Source organism: Ochotona princeps, chromosome 26, assembly GCF_030435755.1.
Source record: "Ochotona princeps isolate mOchPri1 chromosome 26, mOchPri1.hap1, whole genome shotgun sequence".
Taxonomy (NCBI): domain Eukaryota; kingdom Metazoa; phylum Chordata; class Mammalia; order Lagomorpha; family Ochotonidae; genus Ochotona; species Ochotona princeps.
Window position 1 is genome coordinate 18,997,231 of NC_080857.1, and position 24,526 is coordinate 19,021,756.

At 44.2% G+C, this 24,526-nt stretch overlaps 3 protein-coding genes across 10 annotated transcripts in view; 1 reads left to right on the forward strand and 2 right to left on the reverse strand.

The window, feature by feature from the left end:
• LIN52 (lin-52 DREAM MuvB core complex component) overlaps positions 1-6,007 on the reverse strand; it is a 90,069-nt gene extending 84,062 nt beyond the window's left edge. For all 6 annotated transcript variants that reach the window (XR_009244277.1, XM_058655522.1, XM_058655523.1 and 3 more), the window contains exons 1-3: positions 5,875-6,007; positions 3,075-3,149; positions 1,192-1,229 (exon numbers count right to left, since the gene is read on the reverse strand). Coding sequence is in view for 5 of the 6 variants with exons in the window: in XM_058655522.1 (XP_058511505.1) it covers positions 1,192-1,229; positions 3,075-3,149; positions 5,875-5,905 (144 nt within the window). In the remaining variant the exon portion in view is untranslated. The remainder of the gene's footprint in view (positions 1-1,191; positions 1,230-3,074; positions 3,150-5,874) is intronic.
• Positions 5,990-23,080, forward strand: ALDH6A1 (aldehyde dehydrogenase 6 family member A1). Its single transcript, XM_058655521.1, has 13 exons — positions 5,990-6,128; positions 7,682-7,853; positions 10,702-10,758; positions 12,719-12,793; positions 12,938-13,099; positions 13,302-13,380; positions 13,747-14,049; positions 15,474-15,595; positions 16,774-16,963; positions 17,172-17,353; positions 18,644-18,823; positions 19,082-19,180; positions 22,700-23,080. Exons 2-13 carry the CDS (start codon positions 7,848-7,850, stop codon positions 22,802-22,804), a joined length of 1,560 nt encoding a protein of 519 aa, XP_058511504.1. The 5' UTR covers positions 5,990-6,128; positions 7,682-7,847; the 3' UTR covers positions 22,805-23,080.
• The window catches only part of BBOF1 (basal body orientation factor 1), a 33,101-nt gene continuing 27,741 nt past the window's right edge, over positions 19,167-24,526 (reverse strand). For all 3 annotated transcript variants that reach the window (XM_058655519.1, XM_058655518.1, XM_058655520.1), the window contains one exon: positions 19,167-19,305. The gene's annotated coding sequence lies outside the window, so the exon portion shown is untranslated. The remainder of the gene's footprint in view (positions 19,306-24,526) is intronic.

The window sequence follows — 24,526 nt, forward strand, 5'->3', positions numbered from 1 at the left end:
GCTTAAAAATTTGTTTGTTGAGAAAAGCGTTTAGAAGCACAATTCAGAATGTGAAAATAATGGCCAGAGCTGTGGTGTAGTGAATTAAGTGACTGCCTGCAGCATTGGTTGAAGGCCCAGGTGCTCCACTTCTGACCCAGGCCCCTGTCAATGTGCCTTGGAAAGCAGCAGATGATGGCCCAAGTGCTTGGGCCCCTTTACCCACATGGGAGACCTCTAAGTAGCTACACACTCCTGATTCTGGCCTGGCCTTGCCCAAGCCACAGTAGCTATTTAAGGAGTAAACTAGTGGATAGATCTGTCTCTTCCTCTCTCTGTGTCACTCTTTCAAATAAATGAATCTTGATCTAAAAAGTCAAATTAGGGGCTGATGCTGTAGTATAGTGGGTTAAGCTGATTCCTGTAGTACCAACTCCTCTTACAGGTACTGATTGGAGGCCCAGTTTTTCTACTTCCACTCCCTGCTAGTGTGCCTTGGAAAGCATCAGTGGACAGCCCAAGTACTTCTGTCCCTGCTCCCAATGGGAGACCCAGAGGAAGTTCCTGTCTTCTGGCTTTGGTTTGGCCCAGCTCTAGCCGTTAGAGCTATTTGGTGAGTGAACCACTGGATGGAAGATCTTCCTTTATCTGTCTCACCTCGCTCTGAAAATTGGCCTTTCAAAATAAATAATTAAATCTAAAACAAACAAACAAATAAAAAGTCAAGATAGGCACCAGCATACTGGCCTAGCAGGTTAGTCCTCCACCCTGGGGCACAGACATCCCACATGGCCACCAGTTTGTGCCCCAGCTGCTTCACTTCCAATCCAGTTTCCTGCTAATGGCTTGGGAAAGCAGCAGAGTATGACCTGAGACCTTGGGCCCCCACACCCAAGAAGGAGATGCGAAAGAATTTCCTGGCTCCTGGCTTCAGACCAGCTCAGCTCTGGTCATTTCAGCCATTTGGGGAGTGAACCAACAGATGAAAGATCTCCCTCTCTCTCTGTAACACTTTCAAGTAAAAATTAAAAAAAAAAAATTTTTAAATGTCAGAATATAGCATTTGAACAATTAACACGTTGACAATATAAAGTTATAATAATGAAGTTACAAAACTATTTGAAGGTTATGAAAATAAAGAAATAACAGAAATTTGAGATTGTACTAAAAAAACTCAGGATAAACTTAATTATTAGGTAAGCTATTACTTACACTTTTGAAAGAAGCTGCAAATTCGGCAACACCTGGTACTAGAAAGAAAAAGTACATCAATTTAATAAGCATGTACATGTAGGCATAAAGGATTTGAGTAATAAAAGTCTTGCCTTCAAGAAGCTTACAAGAGGACCAGGAATAACTGAGTAATTGTAATATTGTTGAAGTATTACAATAACAGGTGCTATGGGAGGGCAGAAAATGGAAATCTAAATCTAAATCAGACAGAGGGTGAAGAAGCAACTTCTCAGAGAATATCACCCCAGAACTGTGAAGGGACAGGAGTGATCTGGTTGGGACAGTGGGGAGATGTAATATCTCTTACCAGAAATCTAAACCTTCTTCACAGGCATGCTGTTGTATCAATGCAATTACTCATTACAATGTCTTCCAGCAAGAATCAAACATTAAAAAGCAGAATACAAATCAGATACTCTAAAATGGAATACTGTTCAACTTCACCAAAAGGAAACACAAACTAAAAATGGTATGGATCAGTAACATCTGCTATCAGCTAGTCTGAGAGCCACCTTGCTCAGGGGCTACACTAAATCTTCTCTATAAGTTCCAATTGCAGTGTATGTGCTGCCCACATGAGCACTGGCTAGTCTGTGAGGAAATGGACGCCTTCTTTCACCCACAGAAACAAAGACGCTTCACAAGTTCATAGAGAATTGGGATGAAAAGTCAATTTTAGGGCCCGGCGGCGTGGCCTAGCGGCTAAAGTCCTCGCCTTGAACGCCCCGGAATCCCATATGGGCGCCGGTTCTAATCCCGGCAGCTCCACTTCCCATCCAGCTCCCTGCTTGTGGCCTGGGAAAGCAGTCGAGGACAGCCCAATGCATTGGGACCCTGCACCCGCGTGGGAGACCTGGAAGAGGTTCCTGGTTCTCGGCTTCGGATTGGCGCGCATCGGCCCGTTGCGGCTCACTTGGGGAGTGAAACATCGGATGGAAGATCTTCTCTGTCTCTCCTCCTCTCTGTATACCTGACTTTGTAATAAAAATAAATCTTAAAAAAAAAAAAACTAGTTTATCCTGGAAAAGGCAGACTGTTTTTCTGGTCATTTACATTTATTGTATGCTAAATTTTTTTCCTAAGCCGCAAATTTCTTTACTTTTTTCCGTTTCTTCTGGGCCACTTCCTCCTGTGGGTTAGTCACAATCCATTCCTTTCTGATAAGGATCATCTCACTGTGGCACCAGGGGCACAGGTATCTATTAGCCAGATCTGAGTTCCATGGGTACTGGCATGCCACAGCTGTTTTGTTCACCTGGACTTGTTCAATGATCAGAGACTCTACACCCCTCCAGCGTAGCACTCCTCTGCATTTTAGGCACGTGCAACAGCACAAGTTCCACCGCTTTGGGGCCATGAACTGGGTGTCCAGCCCTACTGCTTAGCCTGAGCACACCCTCCATCTCCATCACTGTAAAATGGAAACACAACACTTCTTTAAGAGAACAGCTTTCAGACTTGGTGGCTTTTCAACCATCTATAACCTTCATGGCCTAGGCAGCTCCTCAGAGGTTTTTAAAATGAATATGAAGCTGTTTTTCGGGCTCGGCAGCGTGGCCTAGTGGCTAAGGTCCTCGCCTTGATCCCATATGGCCGCTGGTTCTAATCCCGGCAGCTCCACTTCCTCTCTATCTCTCCTCCTCTCAGTATATCTGACTTTGTAATAAAAATAAAATAAATCTTAACAAAAAAAAAAAAAATGAATATGAAGATTTGAGTTTCTTGATTCACATGAATTTGTGGGGTTTTCTGGGTAAAATGAATAGGAAACCACTTTCAGAGATCACTTCACACTAGCTACAGGAAGAAAGAGGATACAGCAAGCAAATGTTGGTTTTCATATAAAGAAAGCAAAGACTTACATTGCTCTGGCCAGAGATCTGGTGACGCACGGTCAAGTTTTTCAAAACTTAACAAAGATGCTTCCAGATCTGTCCCTAGAACAAAACACCCAAATGAGCCAAAAAGACATGAAACATAATTTAGACTTCATGAAATTTCAATCTCAAAGAATGTAAACTGGAGCATTCACTGGAAGCCTAAAGATTAAGTTCTCCAACTGTTGATGTGGCTGTACCATGATGAAATACAAGCAACCAGACTAACAAGTTCAGAGCCTGATTGTGTTTATCATCGTTGGTAATTTATTTAAACTGTCTGTACCTATTCTTGTCTGGTAATAATATTAATATCTGTATCTCGTATGAGTTTGTGATTAAATAATATAATTGTAAAGCACTTAGAAGAGTACCTGGCAGTTGGTGAACATTGTGCATTAACATCATAAATATTATCCTATCTTCCTGGTAATGCGACTAGGTAAGAGAACATAGCTAGAGGATCCCATATGGACACCAGTTCTAATCCTAGTGGTCCCGATTTTCTTTCCAGCTCCCTGCTTGCAGCCTGGGAAAGCAGTTGAGGATAGCCCAAAACCTTGGGATCCTGCACTTGCGCGGGAGACCCGGAAGAAGCTCTAGGCTCCTGACTTTGGATCAGCTCAGCTCCAGCTAAATTCATTTACAAACCTACATTATATGAATTAAACCTTAAAGACAGAGACATACTCAAAAAAAAAAAAAAAAAAAAGAAGTGAAAACTAGGCAGTGGAATACTTTAGGATGAGTTTCTTATTTAAAAGCAGAATTTAAGTTCAAAATGCTTGACTTATTTCAGACAAAAAGAAAAGATTAGATAAAAGGTGAAACTCTGTAGAGACCCCAAACAGGAGCAGGCATTTAGCCTCTTGGTTAAGACATCCACTTGGAGTATAGGTGTTCAAATCCTGACTTCTGACAACAGCTTCCTGCTAATCCCACTGCAGGAGGTAATGCTAACCGCTCAGGAAATCAGGTTACTGCCACCCCCGTGGGAGATCTGGATGGTGTCCCCAGCTACCAGCTTTAGCATCTGGGAAAAAAACAAACAGGAACTGTCTCTAGAAAAAGCAAAGCTTTTCAAAAAAGGGAAAAAAAAAATAGGTGCAAATAAAAGTGACTGTGGAGATGGCCAGAAAAACAAAAGAATGGATCCAATATTCTTCCTGGTTAAATCAGCCTCTGGTTAGCTTCTTTAAAAAAAAAAAAAGTAGGGCTTGGCAGCGTGGCCTAGTGGCTAAGGTCCTCGCCTTGATCCCATATGGCCGCTGGTTCTAATCCCGGCAGCTCCACTTCCTCTCTATCTCTCCTCTCAGTATATCTGACTTTGTAATGAAAATAAAATAAATCTTAAAAAAAAAAAGTAATGAAACTACCAAAAATGATCTCGTTTAACAATACTTAAGTTTACAGTGCAGTGGCACTAACTACATTAGTATGGTGCAATCATCATTACCATCCAACTCCAGAACATTTCTACATTCTCAAATTAAAACTCTCCCCATGGCTTTGATGAATTTTTAAATAACCCTCTCCCTCCTTTACTTTTCTGTCCAGACACAGCCCAGGCAGGAGAATGACATCTGACTTTGAACATCCATAATTTCTTTCACAGTATTTCCTGTATAGACTGAATTCTTCATAGGAGAAACATCCGTTGAGGCTTAGGGTTTGCCAGGCATTTTGCTGAAACCCTAGCATTCAACAATGAGCCAAACATATGTGGAATTTATAATTTGTGTTGAGAGGAAACCCTAACAGAATAAATATGCTGACAACAAAGATAAGGAAAACTGTGGAGGGGTAACTTGAAGACTGTGTGCTGGGCACGCCTCTTTCATTCTGAAAACGAAAACATACATGTCTGATTCATTCCTACGCTTCCCCAAGCACCTAGCAAGATGCCTTCCACACAGCAGCTATTTAATATACAGCTTCTCCTGGGATTCAGTTTCCTCTTTCCTGTCCAAGATTTCTTCCAAAAACAACATGTGCTCCAGGAAAGAAAACTGCACATCAGAAAACTGACATGGGGATGGGGACAGCAGAAGCAAAACTGAAAGTAGTCCCAAGACTTCAAGTCCCTGGCTCTTTAAAGCAGAACCCTGCACAAATGCACCTAGTTATTATCTGAGATGACTTGCACCTTAGCATATAGGCAAAAAACTGTTCCTGAACTCGGCCTGAAGAAACAACACACACAGCGGGCCTTGTACAGGCTGAGATGTACGCAAATACCATCTCCTGAAAAAAAAGTTCAACTGTCATTTTCCTCGGGACCCCCATGGCTAAGATATGGAAGCGTCCCCGTTTCACTCGATGTCACGGGCACGGTCCCAAGCTGAGGAGACAGCAACACGCTTTTCCTGCAGTTCAGACCACGGGTGAGGTCGGCCACCGGAATCGTCCCAATCGTGCTCAATGAAAACAGAAACGATCCTAACAGGAGCAGACTCTGATAAGGCACCTCTTTCTCCGAGCACCATCTCCTCATCCCTCAGCCTCATCCAAACGGGACTAAAAGACAGTCCTGCGCTAAATGGGTGTTTGAGATGGGTCTCTCGCGGATACCCTCCTCCATTCTCTGGGTACACACCAGGGAAACCCGGCACCCTTGGAGCAGCTGTGCAGAACCAGCGAGGCGAAAACAGAGACGCACAGCAAAGAAGAGCGAGAAGAGGATCCCAAGACTCAAGTGTACGTTAGAGGGGCACACGGAGAGTGGAAGACCCCAAGGGAACAAAAGAAGACGCTGCGAGAAAAGGATCTCTAAGCCGGCTCTTACCGTCTGTGGGAGACGCCATCTTCCAACCCATGTCACGTGACGTGGCCAACCGTCGGCGGGAAAGCGAGGACCCGTAAGCCACGCCCCCAAGGAGACACCCTATCGCCGACTCGCAGCCGAATCTCGTCTCTTCTCCCGGTAGGGCATTCCTTGCCTGGCCCGGCCCCTGGGGACAACCACGCCCCTCGCAGTTGTGGAGGCGGAGCGACTGCAAATCTCTTGGAAGGTCTTATTTACTTCCTCAGCAGGCTGAGGTGGAGCTTCGATCGTTCCTGTGGCCAATCAGAGTGGCTACTTAGGGGGCGTCTTCCTCGGGCATCCAATATGGAGTACCTAAGGCAGGACGATTTCCAGCTGTCCGCGAATAGTATTCCCTGACGCGAGCGCTTCCGCTTCTGCCCAATCCCATACTCACCAGGCGAGGCGTGCGGGGCACAGTCGCAGGGGCAGGCCTGGCCGCCCTGGTGCTTTTGGCAAGCACCGTCTGTGAAAGGCAAGAGGATCCTTGGCGAGGCGGCCGAGAACCATGGCGGCAGTGGTGGCGGCGGCAGCCGTGCGGGCGCGGATCCTGCAGGCGAGTGAGGGTGGCACCGAGGGACCACGAAGCTGGGACCTGGGTCCTTCCCGTCCTCTCTGCGCCGTCTTCGGGCGGGACAGACTTCTGGGGCGTCCCTTGTGTTCCCCTCCCACCCCCGGGGCCTTGTTTCTTCTCCTGGCTTCCCGCACCATCACTCCGTGCCGCCCCCCACACACACGCGCGCGCACACACTCATTTGCCCACAGTCCTCAACCCTGCGTGCTCCCTGTCGCCACTCGCTGTCATCTGTAGATCCGCCGCCCTCTCGCCGTCTTTCTCTGTCACCTCTGCACCAGCTACTACTTCTTTTTCCCTGCATAAACTCTTCTTTCTGGTCACCTTTCTGTTTGTTTGTCCCTCTGCCAGGAGCTTCCAAATGGCTCCCTTCCCCCCAACCCGTTCACATTCCATACACCGAGGTAAGGGAGGGAGGGGGTTGCGAGGGGCGAGGGTCAGCGAGTGAACTTTGAATCTCGCCGTGCAAGTAAATGTACACCAGGCTTTCAAAAACCCACAGCAGTCGTTTGCAAAAGGCTGTTTTCCCCTGCTCTGAGGCTGTGTTTTCCACAAGCTGGAGCCATTTTTGACCAACACTCCGTTAAACTTTCTCACTAAAGTTAACGATTTTTCATGCTTGTTCTGCTAACCACCGTGTTCCTTGTCCCTTAGAGGGCTAATCATCTCCACAACAGGTGGCAGAAGATGGAGCTGCTCCAAGCTCCTGCCCCCACAGAAAGCCCTTCAAGTCCCAGTACACCCTGGCATCTGTCCTTGTCGAACTGAGTCCTGCCTCGCATCAGCTGCGTGTCTCTAACCCTGCAGAACATTCCCCTGGATCTGGCAAGATTTACAATAGGCAGGGAGCCACGATACCTTTCTGACTCATTAGGCTCAAGCGGGGCTCTCTGTGTGTGGCTGCACTTTTAAGGTCATGTTAGCATGCACCTCATTTGAGTGGGTTCTGCCGGAGGCAGAAGCCTTTCTTGGGATCTTGGCAAAGTCCGCAAAGGTCGGAGTTGGGTGGGACAGTGTGGCAGGTGGGTTGGAGGAGTTTGCCAGATGGGTTGGTTCTACTCTTATTTCTGGCCTTGATTCTCTAGTTCTGCTCTGGTGTGTGCGTTTTAAGCAACAAGAAGATAAAGTTTCCACCCTATTTTTTGGGTTACCAACTGCTCCTTCAACTCTTGGGCTGAAATTGACTTTTTTCCCCTTCCCTTTACTTTGTTTCAGAAACAGATAACAGTTTTCAGAATCATTTGGTAAAACTTCGCAACTGACCTGGAAAAAGAACAAAAATGATAGTCCTTAGCCAACTGGGGCCTTGCTGTATTGTGACACTTCAGTACAGAGTAGTCTAGATGCAGCCCTGACTGGTAGAGGGCTATCTAAGGGATCTATGAAGGTGAGAGTGGAAGTGTGCAACTGACTAAGGCATTAAGCTATCTGAAGTGTTTAGCTGGCCGAGGCATGCAGCTGGCTGAAGCGTTCTGCTGACTGAGATGTTCAGTTTACAGCCTCTGTTCCTGAGGCTGCTCAGTCTCAGCCTAGAATCTCTACTCCTTGTGGCGGCATCACACCCATCCAGAGAAGAGGAGACTTGGCCTCACCTTGGTGAACTGATAAGAGCAGGCATACTCATACCTGAGTTCTGCCCCAATTCCACCACTTTCTAGTTGTGGTATTTGTAAAGATTGGAATCGAGGAATGTTGTGAAGTCACTTCTCTGACACTTGAAGTTACCCCCCAGTCAGTCACCCAGTGCTTGGTGGAGCTGAGAATTCTGGATTCAAATCTTAGTGTCTGTCTGTATCGGGTACTGTGCCAGACTTTCAGCCTTTCATCACTGAGAGGTCCCTGATGGGAACATAACAACAGGTGCATTCCTGAGTAATGGGAATTCCTCAGGCATGGGGAAAGAGCCTCTAGGTCCACCTGTACAGATCAGGAAAAGCTTCCAGAAGGGGTTAACTCTGTGTCTAAGCGCTGCCTCAAGGCTACCAAAAGGAGAGAGGAGTTCCTGGTATAGGAAATAAAAGAAGAAAGTAAATATCTGGGAGGCAGAAAGTTGGTGTGAGTTATCAGAAGAGTCTTGTCTTCAGCGATACTGTTAATGAGTATTTCTTGGGAAATGAGATGGTTGAAACCCGAATCTTTCAATAACCGTACAATGATGTCCTGCCAGCGGTGGCGCCTTTTGTGCAAGTGAGAAGGTGCAGCCTATATGTGCTCTGAAGTGCTCAGCTTGGCTGGTGCATTTGCTGCCTGTGACAGAGAGCACACAGAACAGCACTCATATCCACTTACTGCTTGCTGAGTACTCAGTCTTTTCCTTTCTGCTGAATATTACTGAGTGCTTGCTTACTGCATTCCAGGAACCTGGCTAGGATACAATGAGCTAGTGACAGAAATGGAGGGAAACTTAGTAACTTAGCAAGCTGTTATTCTAGAAAGGTGAGATGGAAAAGAGATCTATCCAGATGCCTGTGACTGCCCACAGCCAGGTGATTAGCCCAGAAGAGGTCCTGGAGAAAGTGATGGCCAAATGGGGACCTGAGGGAAAAGCACTGAGCCAAGCAAAGCGGCCAGTCTGCCAGGCAAGAGGAGGCAGCATGAGCAAGAACCAGGAGCACACAGGATGTTCCAGGTGGCTGGAGCACAGAGCAGGGAGGACAGTAGCAAGCCATGAAGTTAAAGCTGCAAAGATGTTGTGGAGAGCCTCCTAAGCAACTTCTTAGAAAACAGGGAAAACAGTGGAAAGCCATGGGAGGTTTCAAAACAAGGGAAGGGCTCTGGCCAAATTTGTGTTTTAAAGGGCCCTGTGCTTATGCTTTGGAAACTAGATTCAGATTGGACATAGGAGACCCCTTCAGAAGCTGTTATGGAAATCCAAATGAGAGACAAAGGAGCAAAGGAAGAGAAAGGCTGGGAAATAGTGGAGTACTAGGGAGAATAAGTGTTCTACGGAACTCTAGGAGTTCAGAAGGCCAAGACTTGTTTCAGTATGGAGAGGGGAGGAGTTGGGGTTGATGTTCGAGTTTAAACACGGGCCTGAATCACAGCCAGTGATGTCATGGAGACAGTTTGGTGGGTTTTACTTCAAGAAGCAGATCCTGGCGAAGGCCTGCAGATTGGACATCATCAGGAATCAGATGAGCCAGCCTCCGTGGCTGATAAAGTCATCAAAAGATAGCAAATGGAAAAAGAACCAAAGGCCTAAACCAAACTTTTAGGAACGTGGGGTTAATGGCCAGCTAGAGGAGGGTGAACCCACAAAGAGGCAGAAATGTGGCCAAAGAGATGCCAGAATGTCCCAGAAGAGGAAAGGAGTCCTGAGAAGGAGGGCATGGCTAACCAGTTTGCCTCTGCCCAAGGTGCCGTCTTCCACTGCTTTCCCAGTCATATTAGTAGGGAGCTGGGTTAGAAATGGAGCATCCAAGAATACTCCATTATGGGATGTTGGCATCACAGGTAGCAGCTTTACCCTCTACACCACAAAGCTGTTCCCAAGATGAATGTTTTGACACTCATTTTACAAGAATGAAAGCAAATAAATATTCATCACAGTAGTATTTAACGAGTGCCAAGGGCATGCTTGCTATGTCCCATACCTAGACAGTCGTGATCATGTTCACTGTGAGGTGGAGAAGCAAAACAGGCAGTGCCTGCCCTTGTGGAGTGGGAGAGGAAGCTCACTAGGTGTTTGCTGGGCCCACAGGACCAGTGGCGCCCTTTACCCTGGAAAGTACTGCAGACACACAAAGTCTTAGCCTTCACTTAACATGGTCTCTCTTTAGACAAGGTAAGAAATTATTAGATTTTTATTTCTTTTGCATCTCACACCTGAGTTTCAGTTTGCTCACTTTGCTTAGATTTGAATATTTCTTAAATCAGCTTTGACAACATACATGCAAGCATTTGGGGGGGGGGATTACAGTTGGAGAATAGCCTTATTATAATTGACCCTCCATCACTTTTGCTTTTATGTTACAAAAGTAACACATCTTTTTCTTATAAGGCACCTGTGTGACATTTTAAAACAGCTTTCTTATAATAAAATTGATATAGAATGTACATATTTGAAGTGTGTAGTTTGGAGCTAGTGTTATGACTTAGCAGGTAGAACTGCTGTCCACATTGGACACTGGTTTGTATCCTGGCTGTTCCACTTCTGATCCGGCTCCCTGCTAATGGTCTAGTTTTATGTCCTCATTTATCAGAAAAATCTTTTCATGTATTTTTTTTTCTCACAGGTTTCTTCTAAGGTGAACTACAGCTGGCACCCAGCATCTTCTTTCTCTTCTTCAGTGGTAAGTGTGTTTGGCTCTCAAGGTAGAATTCTGAGACGAGACCCAGCTTGGGAGTATTCTCTTTGATTTTCTTTGCATGCTTGTGATCTGAGGATATGTGACATTTCATATCTTAGTTTTCTTGCCTAATGTGTATTAAGTTGTAAGCATTTTCCAATACTGAAAGATGATCTTTATAATTAGGATTTCTAATGACTGCATAATATTCTATGAAGTACAAGTAGCCAGTAGCTCATATTTTTTTCATGCATATTTAGGTGGCTTCATTTTTTTTTCCTGCACTATAGAAAGTATATATATATTGTTTTATCTTCTTTTGGAATATTTCCCTTCTGAAAAAGGACTATTGGGTCAAATAATACATCCATGGTTTTTAGAGGCTTTGTTTACCTTCTCAGATAGTTATTTTCTGCTTAACAATCTTTAGAATAATTTTTCTAGACTACCTGTTGGTCAGTCATTTGTGGCACCTAAAACCTAATAAAGACTGCAACCCCAGACCCTCTTGTATGGAAGGATGCACTCAATGGAACACAGTAAGCCCTGGCTGCCAGACCCAGTGGTGGTGTGAATGTGTCCCCTCCAAAACTCATGTTGAAATTCTGTTTCCACAACGGCTGTGTTGGGAGGCGAGGTCATTAAGCAGGATTTGAGTGTTAGAGTGAGGCCCCACTGTGGCTGAGTTTGGAGTGGTGTCCTTAAGCAGGATTTGTGGCAATCTGTTGAGAGCGAGGTGTTAGAGTGAGGCCATCTCTCGTGCCCTGTCTCTCCACACCCACCACTCGTCCTTCACCTCTGCACTGTGTTAGGAGGCAGCACGAGGCCAACGCCAGGTGTGACTGCCCAGTTCTGGACATGCAGCCCCAGAACTGTGTTCTCTTTTGTGAATGACCCTCCTCGGGCATTCAGTTACTGTAGCGGGAATCCGATCCAGACATGTTCACAGGGTAGTGAAGAGTAGTGAAAGTGAGCTGCTCCTCAGGGGGTGGGGGGGAAGAATGCACATCATCGTTAACAGATCTCTCCGCTGTCAAGGTGATCCATGTTTGTGGTACCATGGCAGAGAGTCAGCCGGGCCAAGGCACTGGGAGGGGTCTTTGTTAACACAGAAGTGCTCCGTTTTCAGTAGATGCACTTCAGATCAGCACTGGAAGCTCACTGTATGAATAGTGGGGAATTTCCAGTTCTCAAAGAGTATTGAGAGGTTCTGCTACATCCTTTCTTTAAGAAAAAAAAAATCAAATAAATAAGATTTAGGGTCCAGCGTGATAGCCTAGTGGCTAAATCCTCACCTTGCATGTGCCGGGATCTCATATGAGTGCCAGGTTATATCCTGGCTGCTCTAGTTCTCTTCCAGCTCCCTGCCTGTGACATGGGAAAGCAGTAGAGGATGGACCAAAGCCTTGAGATCCTGCCCCCATGTGGGAGACCCAGAAGAGGCTCCTGGCTCCTGGCTTCACATCAGCTCAGCTCTGGCCATTGTGGAGACACTTTCTGTGTCTCCTCTCTGTAAATCTGCCTTTTCAATAAAAATAAAAATAAATAGATCTTTAAAAAGATAAGATTTATTGATTTGTTTTGAAATGAAGAGATAAGGGGAGAGACAGAGATCTTCCATCCACTGAATCAATCCTTAGAGAGCTACAACAGCCCAGTATATGCCAAGCCAGAAGCCGGGAGCTTTATCTGGGCCTCCCATGTGGTGGCAGGGACCTAAATACTTGGATCATCTTCTGATTGCTTTTCCCAGTCCACAAACAGTGAGCTGGATAGGAAGTGGAGCAACATGGACATAAACCAGCTACCATATGGGATGCTAGTGTCACAGACTACAACACATCTTATCTAGTGGTTATCCTTCTAGAGACCAGAAGATACAATTATTAATCTTCCTTCTTGTTTACAAAAGGAAAGAAAAGGAGAAGGAATGCAATTCACAAGTCTTTTTTTTTTCCTTCAGCCAACTGTGAAGCTCTTTATTGATGGGAAATTCATTGAATCCAAAAGTGACAAATGGATTGACATCCACAACCCAGTAAGCCAAGTTCCTTTGGGGCTTAAACTGGGGATTCAGGGAACCTGGTGGAAAGGTGGGGACAGAGTGCCATCTCTGTGTCTCAGGGGAACCCAGAGAAGATGGAGCAGGGACAAAGATTAACATGCTGCTTTTCCCTGCCAGGCCACCAATGAAGTCATTGGCCGGGTGCCTCACTCTACCAAGGCTGAGATGGATGCAGCCGTTGCCTCCTGCAAACGTGCTTTTCCTGCCTGGGCAGACACATCCATACTCAGCCGTCAGCAGGTCCTGCTCCGCTATCAACAGCTTATTAAGGAAAACTTGGTAAGAAACCTGAAGGGGGCAGTGTTCCAGCCCCTCTCTCCTCCAGAGATTCTTTTAGCTGCCCTCCCTAACTACCCTGCAGAGACTTTGGGTCTCTGGCTTGTCACCGCTTCTCCCTCACTGGTGCTCTTCCTTGCACACCTGAGATTTGAATGGGAGAAACATTCTTATATTCATTTCTATATGTGTGTTTTCTCCCTAGAAAGAAATCGCCAAGTTAATCACACTAGAACAAGGGAAAACCTTAGCAGATGCTGAAGGAGATGTATTTCGAGGCCTTCGTAAGCTGGGAGCTCCTCCAGGGACTATCTGGGAAGGAAAAAGGAAGCTGGGAGGCAGATTCCAGAGTGGGAGATTGCTTCTTTAAGTTGTCTTTACTATTCATGTCTTTAATACTTAAAAAATTTTTAAAAACCCAAATTGCAGTACTTGTCAGGTATCTGTGAGTAAGGTTTATTGGTCCTTTATTTGACTCCAGTGATCTTGCAGTGTGTGTGTGTGTGTGTGTGTGCATGCGTGCATCTCACCGTCTTTTCCCTATTCAGAGAATCTCGTTTTGTACAGCCCCTTGATAGAAGGCCTGAGCATGACACCGCTAAGTAGTGCACAGCGTGAAAAGCGGTGGCCTGACTTCTTCTCTGTCGCAGAGGTGGTGGAGCATGCCTGCAGTGTGACATCCCTCATGCTGGGAGAGACCATGCCATCCATCACCAAAGACATGGACCTCTATTCCTACCGCCTGCCCCTGGGGGTATGCGCAGGCATCGCTCCGTTCAATTTTCCTGCCATGATCCCCCTCTGGATGTTTCCCATGGCCATGGTGTGCGGAAATACCTTCCTGATGAAACCATCAGAGAGAGTTCCCGGAGCAACCATGCTTCTTGCTAAGTTGCTGCAGGACTCAGGGGCCCCTGATGGAACACTGAACATCATCCACGGACAACATGAAGGTAACTGCTCTTCTGCATTTCACTGCTTAAATCCAGCTATGCTCAAGGTGTTGAGTGGTGACTGGGGCTTTTAGGATGAGAAAACTGAGGAGGAAGGGATATCACGATAGTAACCTGCATGACTGAAGGGAATGCTTGGTGACGGGTTCCCAGCTCTGTGTGCTGAGATGACTAACCATCTAGGATTAGCACTGCTTACACCATACTTAGGGACACCAGAAATATGGGTTGAGATTGACACAGATTGAAGAGAGTTTAAGCTTTAGTACTGACGGAATTGATTAAAGTATTTTTTAACTCAGAATTTTTAGATCTCAGATGGAAGGTCTTCTAACTCTCGTATTAATAGTCAATACTTTATGCTCTGTGTTTCAGGTGCTGTTCTAGTACTTTTTACACATAAGCTCACCTAATCTGTATGACAGTCTCTTATGGCAGGAACATTGAGACAGAGTGAAATTAAATAATTTGCCCAAAGTCATACTCTTAGAAATTACCATATGTGCATGTACCCAGAAAAGCTAGTTCTACCTTTGGCTTTTAATTACTATGCCATATAAATCCTGTCACACGAGTATATAGCTATCATTGAGAGTCTCAACACATGCTGACGATTGAAGAAATATCACATTATTTTTAAAATTTTTTTAAAATTTTGTTTCCAGCTTAACAATATAGATTGTTGTTGTTAAATCAGATATACAGAGAGGAGGAGAGACAGGGAGGAAGATCTTCCATCCACTGATTCACTCCCCAAGCGGCTGTAGCAGCAAGAACTGAGCTGATCTGAAGCCAGGAACCAGGAGCCTCTTCTGGGTCTCCCATGCGGGTGCAGGGGCCCAAGACTTTGAGAGAGAGAGAGAGAGAGAGAGAGAGAGAGAGAGGAGAGACAGAGAAGAAGCTGTTTCATCTGATGATTCACTCCCCAAGTGACCGCGACAGCTGGAACTGAGCTGATCTGAAGCCAGGAGCCCTTCTGGATCTCCCACGTGGGTGCAGGGTCCCAAGGCTTTGGGCTGTCCTCAACTGCCTTCCCCAGCCACAAGCAGGGAGCCAGATGGGAGGCAAGGCCACCAGATTAGAAGCAACTGGCGCCCATATGGGATCCCAGCATGTGTGAGGCAAGGACTTCAGTCGCTAGGCCACTGCACCGGGCCCAGAAATATCACATTCTTAAAGAACAAGGAATATTACAAGGCAGATAAGAAAAATAATGAAAGGGAAGAGGTGAAATACATTTTATAAATTAAAGAATTTAAGTGGAAAAGGCAAGAGAGAACTTGGTAAGGGGAATCCAGTGTGGAGGAAAGAAGTACATGAGAACTTACAACTCATAGCAGTGGGCAAAAGAGAGAAATGTGTTTGTGCTGAAAAGCTGGTGGCCATTTCTTTCTCTGTGCTGATTGTTCATTTTCTTCTTAAAGCTGTAAATTTCATCTGTGATAATCCGGACATCAAAGCAATCAGCTTTGTGGGCTCCAACCAGGCAGGAGAGTACATCTTCGAGCGAGGATCAAGAAACGGCAAGAGGGTTCAAGCCAATATGGTGACTTCTTACTCCTTTTATCTCCAAACTGCATTATATTTAAGTTTCCTTGGAGCAGTTCAGCAAAAGGGCACTTGCTCTCATCCCAAAAGTCTTTTCTCTAGCCGTGTGCCTTGTGAGACAGTTGTAAGTCAAGAGAATCACCTCTCAGCCTACATCTCATGTAGGCGACACAGGACACACGGCAGTCCTCCCCGAGAATGTTAATCCGGTTCCCAGGCTTCCACAGTAACAGCCCAATTCTGGTTCTGGTCCTGTTTCTTCTTTTATACCATGCTTTTCATCCTTAATCCTTTCTTCTTTTAAGATTTACCCTATTAGATCAAAGATAAGATCTTCCCCAAGTTTACAGTTTGCTTAAGGCTACTTAAGGAACAGTTGGCTTCATTTCCTTGGTTGTGGTGTTTTGCTGTTCTCTTACTAGTTCCTTGCCAGAGACTTAGGAAATCTTTGATACTAAGCATGAAGTCCCCTTTCTCATCCTTCATAAGCTAATGATGCACCAAGGACAGCCATCTGTACACTGGCTTGGAAACTGTTCATGATATGCCTGCTGAATGAACAGTGGCGGAATGATTTTTGGTCATTTTGACTGAAGCCCCTTCTAGTTTACTCCATATTGAATGTATTTATGTGTTCAAAATGATGTGTTTTGGAATTAAGTAGCAGTTGTGGGTTATGTGTCCACGCTTTCAGCTGTGGTTTTATCTGGAAACTTCAATGTAGAGATGACTAAATGTCATTGTACATAGCAAAGAATTACACAAAGCTATGTATCTAGAAGCTAGCCAAGTTGAGAGACCTTTTTGGAATGTATGTAGCATTACTACTGGAAATTGAGTTTACATGCTTTTTATGTGAATGGGAACTCCCAACAGACATGAATTCTTTCCTATATCGGCCTCATGAAAGGGAAGGGAGCTTTTTTTTTTTTGGCTTATGGATGCATTTTGAATGTGATTAGTTTTTATTCTGTTTTGGTAATGGTTTTGACTAAATACATGTCAGCTTTTTATCAGCTGGAAAATAGAAAAGTGACATGCAGACTTGCTTAGTAGATCCCAAGGTGGAATTCTCTAGTTTCTTTAAGTTCTCATTTGAAACTTTTGGTTCTTTGCTAAGTTTTTTAAAATTGTATTTGGCTCAGGGAGACTCATGAACCTTTTATGTTTCTTTAGGGAGCCAAAAACCATGGGGTGGTCATGCCAGATGCCAATAAGGAAAATACCCTGAACCAGTTGGTCGGGGCAGCATTTGGAGCTGCTGGTCAGCGCTGCATGGCTCTTTCAACAGCAATCCTTGTGGGAGAAGCCAGGAAGTGGCTGCCAGAGCTGGTGGAGCGTGCCAAGAACCTGAGAGTCAACGCAGGTCTCCTGTTCTCTGCCCGCCTCCTCTACTCACTACATTCTTGGCACCAGACCCTTAGTGTTAGCATTGGCCTTGACCAATGGGAGCAAATATGTCTCTCCCTACCATTGCTTCTCTTTAGACTTTAGTTACCATTTGGATACATCTCTTGTTAGCAGTCATAATTTATATTGACGAAGACCTAAAGTATTTTAACATTATTTTGCAGGAGACCAGCCTGGGGCTGATCTTGGCCCCCTGATAACTCCCCAGGCCAAAGAACGAGTCTGTAACCTGATTGAAAGTGGACCAAAGGAGGGCGCTTCCATCCTTCTTGATGGGCGAAAAATTAAAGTGAAAGGCTACGAAAATGGTAACTTTGTTGGACCAACCATCATCTCAAATGTAAAGGTGAACAGCTCTTTTTATTTCACAAGTAGGACAGCTGAAGGTCCTTAGAGACTATAGTTTCTCATTCCTGTAATTTATACATGAGAATATCATGATGTCAGACTTTCTCTCCTGCTAGGACTGCTTGATTATCTTATTAAACTAGTCCTTTTTACCATACTGGCTCTGATCACCCTTTTCATAAGGGGATGCTTTGTGCTTTGCAGAGACATAGTCTCTGCCACAAGTACTGTCAACTCTGACACAACAGTCAGTGCAAAATCAGCCATAAACATTGTATAGTTGTGCTCCACTAACATTTTATGGACAGTGAAATTTTTAATTTCAGATAATTTCATAGGTCATGAAATGTTTTTCTCAACCATTTAAAAATACATAAACTCTCTGAGAAAAAAAATACAGAAACTTTGCTTAGTTTGTGGGCTGCATAAAAATAGAGCAACCACCACGTTTGGCCACAACCACATTTGGCCCAGAGGCTGTCTAACCTGCCAGCTGTCTTACCTTCTGCTGTGTCATTATTTACTGTGACTCTTCCTCTCCTTCCCTTTTTGCTGCCTGGCTCAGAGTTACTGCAGTGTCTCAGTCAACTACTCAATATTTGTTGAACACCTAGTACCCTGTGCACAGAGTTTAGAATGTCTTCACCAGAAAGTGGGGGAAAAAAAGAAAAGAATTAATTGTTCAATTTTTATTTATTAAGACTATAAAAGTATCTCAGCTAGTAGGACTAAATTGAGTTTCTGAGGCTGTTTTGAAATTCACACATCCCTGCTGTAACTCCTGAGTAATCAAAAGTTGAATGTTGAATGTTTAATTGTAACCAGTAACACTAACAAAATGTAAATGAACCAACTTGGAGGAAACAAAAGAGTGAATGAGAACAGATTGCCATTGTCACAGAGAACTTAGCACAAGATTTCTATAAGCACAGACATTCTTCTATTGTTTTTAATACATAGGAAAATTTGTTTTTGTGTAATCTTCTTGAAACATTCCCATTACATGAAACTGGTTGTAATAGGTAACAGGAATGCCAGTAATCGGTCATGGAAATGAAAATTTTAAAAGAATTTGGTTATTTTGTTACTGAGAATTTTAGGTTGTTTGTGTAATTGATAGATTAGAAGACTGGACACAGTAAGAGAGGACTTTTTTTAGTAGGTGATTGAAAATGAAAAGGTCTCTAACGTGGAATCTGTCTATATAGATGCTTACTGAAAGTACCAATTAAGTGTAAAATGCTCAAAATCCAAAAAGCTTGATTTCCTGGTGCATCCTTCCTGGCAGCCAAATATGACCTGTTACAAAGAAGAGATTTTTGGTCCAGTGCTTGTGGTTCTGGAGACGGAAACATTGGATGAAGCCATCAAGATCGTAAATGACAACCCGTATGGAAATGGAACAGCCATCTTCACTACAAATGGAGCCACTGCTCGGAAATACTCCCACCTGGTGGACGTCGGACAGGTTTGTGAACAGTATTTTTAGGAGACTGCTCCAGTTAATATAGTATCTCCTCCCTAAGAGGAGATCCTAAACAGTGATCAGTGAGGCAAACTTGCTTAAACACTGTGCCTCTAATCTCCCATGGTGCTTTCCTTTCTTCGAAGGCACACGAGCTTCCTGGGGTGGAAGCTGGGTATTGGATACCTCTGTGTTTCCATGTGGAGGGGGTTCCTTTGAGTTTTTTGCTTGGTGTCTGATAATGAACTTTTTCCATATTAGGTGGGAGTGAATGTTCCCATTCCAGTGCCTTTGCCAATGTTCTCATTCACTGGTTCTCGATCTTCCTTCAGGGGAGACACCAACTTCTATGGCAAACAGGTAACTTTTGAACAAAACAATATTTTTTCCTTTAAGAAACTTTCTTCAACATCTCAGGAATAAGGATTCTGCCAGCAGCTTCTCTGGGACCATGTGTTGTTCAGCAGTGGGTCTCAGAAATTTCCCTAGAAAAAAAGGTAAACATTAATAAAAATATGCCAAAGGTACTGCCTTCTGAATAACTTAATGCACATTTTGAGGAAAGATCATGGGGAAACGGAAGTCTTCGTATGTGCCATTTCTTCTGCCTGGGACCCTCTTTCCCATCCCACCTCTTTAATCTGGCTACTACTAACTGTCATGGCTCAGTTTAAATAGACACCTCCAGAAAACCACCTCTAAACAGCCCCCTTCTTTTCCTCAAGGTGAGTGGGTTGTCCCATGGGCACCTGTGGCACCTGTTTCTCCTATAATTGCTACTAGTTCACACAATGTTGTAGTGGGCACCTTTGTTATACCAAACACTATTCCAGAAGCTAGAAGTATACTGAACAAGAAAGTAGTTCCAGAACCAAACTGCCTGAGTTCAGAGTGCAGTTCAACCCCGTTATTGGCTGTGTGACATCCTTGTATGCCTCAAATTTCTTCGTGTGTAGAGACAGTAACAATGATTCTGATTTCACAGGGTTATGAGGACTAAATCACCACTAAAACCTTTCAGCAGGCACATGTGTCCTAAGGCAGGAAGAGGCCTGGTGTCATACTGAACTCTAAGCCACTGTATTACTGTGTTATTATCTGCACTGCCTGGTAACGAATAAGCTTCCCAAACATTTGTTTAACACAAATCCTTAACAGGACCACAGATATAAACCACTTTGAAACTCTGATTATTTACATATTTTTTAAAGATTCATTTATTTTTATTGGAAAGGTGGATATACAGAGAAGAGGAGAGATAGAAAGGAAGATCTTCTGTCCGATGATTCACTCCCCAAGTGGCCACAATGGCCAGAGTTGAGCCAATCCGAAGCCAGGAGCCAGAAGCTTCTTCAAGGTCTCCCACACGGGTGTAGGGTCCCAAGGCTTTTGGCCGTCCTTGACTGCTTTCCCAGGCCACAAACAGGGAGCTGGATGGGAAGAGGGGCTGCCGGGACATGAACTGGCACCCATATGGGATCCCAGTGTGCACAAGCAAGGCCAGTACTTCAGTTGCTAGGCCTCTGTGCCAGGCCCTAATTACATATTTTTGATACACAAGTCTCTTCTCTTTAGGTTTATTAGTGGAAGTGCATAGTAGATAGAACACAATGGTTAACTAGTTAAGTCAAACCTGGCTATTTAGATACTGATTATCCAGTTTGTACATTAGTCAAGCTTTGCAAAACTGACTACAGATGTCCCTCAACCTACGACTGGGGTTATGTCCTAATAAATCCATTTTAAGTTGAAAACATCATAAATCAAAAATATATTTAAGGGCAGATATTGTAACCCAGCAAATTAAACTGCCTCAATGCTGGCATCTCATGTCAGATCCCTTGGGTCCCTCATGAGCTGTGTTTCCAATCCTTCTTCCTGCTCATGCACCTGCAAGGCAGCAGTCGACGATCCAAGCACCTAGGTTCCTGCCACGGGTTTCCATCTGGTCTAACCCTGGATGTTGTGAGCATTTTGAGAGTAAACCAGTGAATGGAGGACCTCTCTTGATCTGTCTTTGTCTCTCCCTCTATCACATTACCTTCCAGACAACAGCTGTTTTTGTAAAACTGCATTTACCACAGCTGGCCCACTGAACATCATAGCTTAGCAACACAATACTCTGTGGTGTATTAAATGTTTCCACTAGTGACAGCAAGGCCGACTACACTAGCTGTTCCTGCATAGCCTCTCATGAGAATGTTATACCAGTCTTGGAAAGATCAAAAGCCCAAAACTGCAGTATGATTTCTATGAAGGTATATGGCTATTTTAACATTTTTTAACCTTATTATTATTTTTTAAGATTCATTTTGCCTATTTGAAAGGTAGAGTGACAGAGTTGGTGGAGATGGAGAAAGGTAACTTCCATCTGCTGGTTCACTCCCCAAATGGCTGCAGTGTGGCTGGGGCTGGGCCAGGCCAAAGCCAGGAGGTCACAAGTCCATCTGGGTCTCCCATGTGGGTTGCAGGGGCCCAACCACTTGAGCCATCTTTCACTGACTTCTCAGGTGCAGCAGCAGGTAGCTGGATCACAAGTGGGGCATCTGGGATTTTAATCAGCACTCAAATGTGGGATACTGCCATTGCAGGCAACAGCTTAACGCCCCCACAAGGCTGGTCCCTCACATCATCTTAAAGTTGAAAAATCACCAGCCCAGTGTAATAGCCTAGTGGCTAAATCCTCACCTTCTATGCACTGTGAACCCCATATGGGCATGGGTTTGTGTCCTGGATTCTCCACGTCCCATCCAGCTCCCTGCTTGTGTCCTAGGAAAGCAGTGGAGGATGTCCAAAACTTCTTCAACCTCACACCCTTCCATGTGGGAAACCTGGAAAAAGCTCCTGGCTTAAGATCGGCTCACTTCTAGTCATTGCAACTATTTGGAGAGTGAACCAATGGATAGAAGACCTGCCTTTCCTTCTCTCTATAAATTTCCCTTTCCAATTATATAAATAAATCTTAACAAAAAAAAAAAGGAACTATTTGGGGCTGGCACTGTGGCCCAGCACATCAAGCTGCAGTCTGCAGTGCTGGCATCCCATATGACAGCTGTTCAAGTACAAGTTGCTCCACTTCCAATCCAGCTCTCTCCTAATGTACCTGGGAAAGCAGTGGGAGATGGCCCAAGTTCCTAGTGCCCTGTAACCATGTGAGAGACCTAGCTGGGGTTCCTGACTTTGGTATGGCTCAGCCCTGGCCATTGTGACCATTTGGGAAGTGAGCCAGTGGATGGAAGATAGATCCCTCTTTCTCTCTCAGTAATTCTGACTTCTAATAAATAAATAAGTTGATCTAAAAAGAAAAAAAAAAGACTTTCAAATAATATATTCTTACTCCCTACCCTCCATCCCTGATTTGACTTAATTGCTAATAAAGTTAAGTTTCTTGAAGGAAATTCTTGATCTCATTCATAGTTTAAAATCTTAAATTATGGGCTGTTACAGTAGTCTAGTGATTAAAGTCCTTGCCTTGTACGTACCAGGATTCCATATGGGCGCTGATTCCTATCCTGGATACACTTCTCTTCCAGCTCCCTGCTTGTGGCCTGGGAAAGCAGTTGAGAATGGCCTAAAGCCTTGGGACCCTGCACCTACGTGGGAGACCCGGAAGAGGCTCCTGGCTCCTGGCTCCTGGCTCCTGGCTAGAGTAGCCAGGACACAAGCCAATGCCCATATGGGACCCCAGCACATGCAAGGCAAGGAGTTTAGCCACTAGGCTCATGCCAGGGCTATGGAAAATGTTTTTAAGTAGATTATCTCACAGATAGTAATACTGCATCTTGCTTGATTATGCGTCATCCTCAAACAGGAACATAAGTAGCACTCAGAGCACTTCCTCCCAATGCCAACTTTTTGTTTTTCCTTTGTTCTATTTAGGGCATCCAGTTCTACACTCAACTAAAGACTATCACATCTCAGTGGAAAGAAGAGGATGCTACTCTTTCAACACCTGCTGTAGTCATGCCTACCATGGGCCGTTAGAAAGAAACCTGGGACAGACTCAGCCGACCTCAAGTAACCTCCTTTGGTCTTGCCCAGTCCATTTGCCACCTTGCTCGGATCGGATCCTGGGGATCGGCATCCATTGTAACTGAACTCTTTCTCAGGACTAATGCCTCCTTTTTTCAAAGTTGCTGTAGGGAGACTCCTCGTGTAATCATGAAACTAGATTTTCACTTGCTTTTCATTCTTCTTTTCTGAAGTAACTGTTTTAATTGTGAAATGTTTATCTGAAATAAGAGCACAGAGCAGTTTTCTGAAAATGCTCCCCTTCTCTGATGACTTGAAGGACTTTCTACAAGATCTTTCAAAAATTGGACGGATAGAAATAATTCACCCTGTGATTAAACCTCCATCACAGCCCTGCACAAATGCCAGTGGAGTAAAGATTACTTTAAAAGTTGTCCTGAATTTCACGTGCATCTCACACAAATTAGAACCCATTCTGCTTGTCCCAACATTGTGACAGCTCCTGCTTTCTTTTCCACTGGATGCCATTTTCCTTTCCTTGCGATTCATGACTGTGATTTCTCTCCGTCACTGTCACTGCTCTGGCTTCTTTAGTCGCTTCTCCAGGACATCCTAGGACATCATGTGTAAATCACCCTTCTGTGATATCTGCCAAGTGTTAAGTTTCAGGTTTGCTTTAGTAATCACTAATTGATGCTTCAGCCTTTTACTCAGATTCCAATAGTCTTAAAGAATCAGTTTGAAAGTTATTTTAGACCTAGAAATCATTAAGTATTCCAGTCGTGAAAGCGTATTACGACTCTTGCCTTAAGCAAGTTTAGCCTACTACTTGCCAGATTTTGTGTTCTTTCCTTTTCCTGCATTTCTATGAGTGGCATTTTTTAATGGAAGAACTCTTCATGTAGAATACTTATTTGAAGAAATTTCAAAGTTTGTTTTTTATTATAAAAGTAAAAAAAATATTGGTTTTTTTTTTTTACTGTTTTGCTGCTACTAATTGAATAACCTTTATCCTTCCTTTTGTCAGAAACAGATGTGCTAAACAGAACAGATTCTTGATTCACCATCCCAAGTGAAAGCGGCTTTCTGAGCTAGAAGTAGGCTACGACTTCTCTCGTAATATCCGGTCCTTTGCCAAGTGGCATAGATCATTTATTTTTCTGCCTCTTCATTAGGTTCTTGGCTAATACTAACTTGCCCATGGGGATTACTGAGAGAACTAAGCATAGGAGAAAACCTTGGAAAGGCTGTGCACTCTGTGTGCCTTAGGGTCATTTACAACCACCTGCTGGACAGAATGTCAGACTCTTCAATCACTTAAGGTGTCTACACCTTTAATAAAATATGATGACTGATGACCCTACTGGGCCCTTCATCTTTGTTTCCTTCCTGAAGATGAGACAATAGAAATTTATAATCTGAGGATGTGTTGACCTTTGTTTTAGCATTTATCACAACTGACAAAAATGATATTTAATCCAACTCAACAACTATAGAGTAGGTTAAATAGAGGTCATTACATGGTAACATTTTCCTTACATTTAAGTCACTTCAAAAATGCTAATTAATCAGAACTGTATTGCAGTAATTGGCATCAACTCATTTGACCAATTCACTCAAAACTTTTAACTCCTGCTGCTCAGGATAATTTCATGGATGGAAAAAAAAATCGGTAGCTATGTTCATGTTAGTAACAGCTTAAAATTTTTTTAGTGCTTTTTAAAATCTGATGCA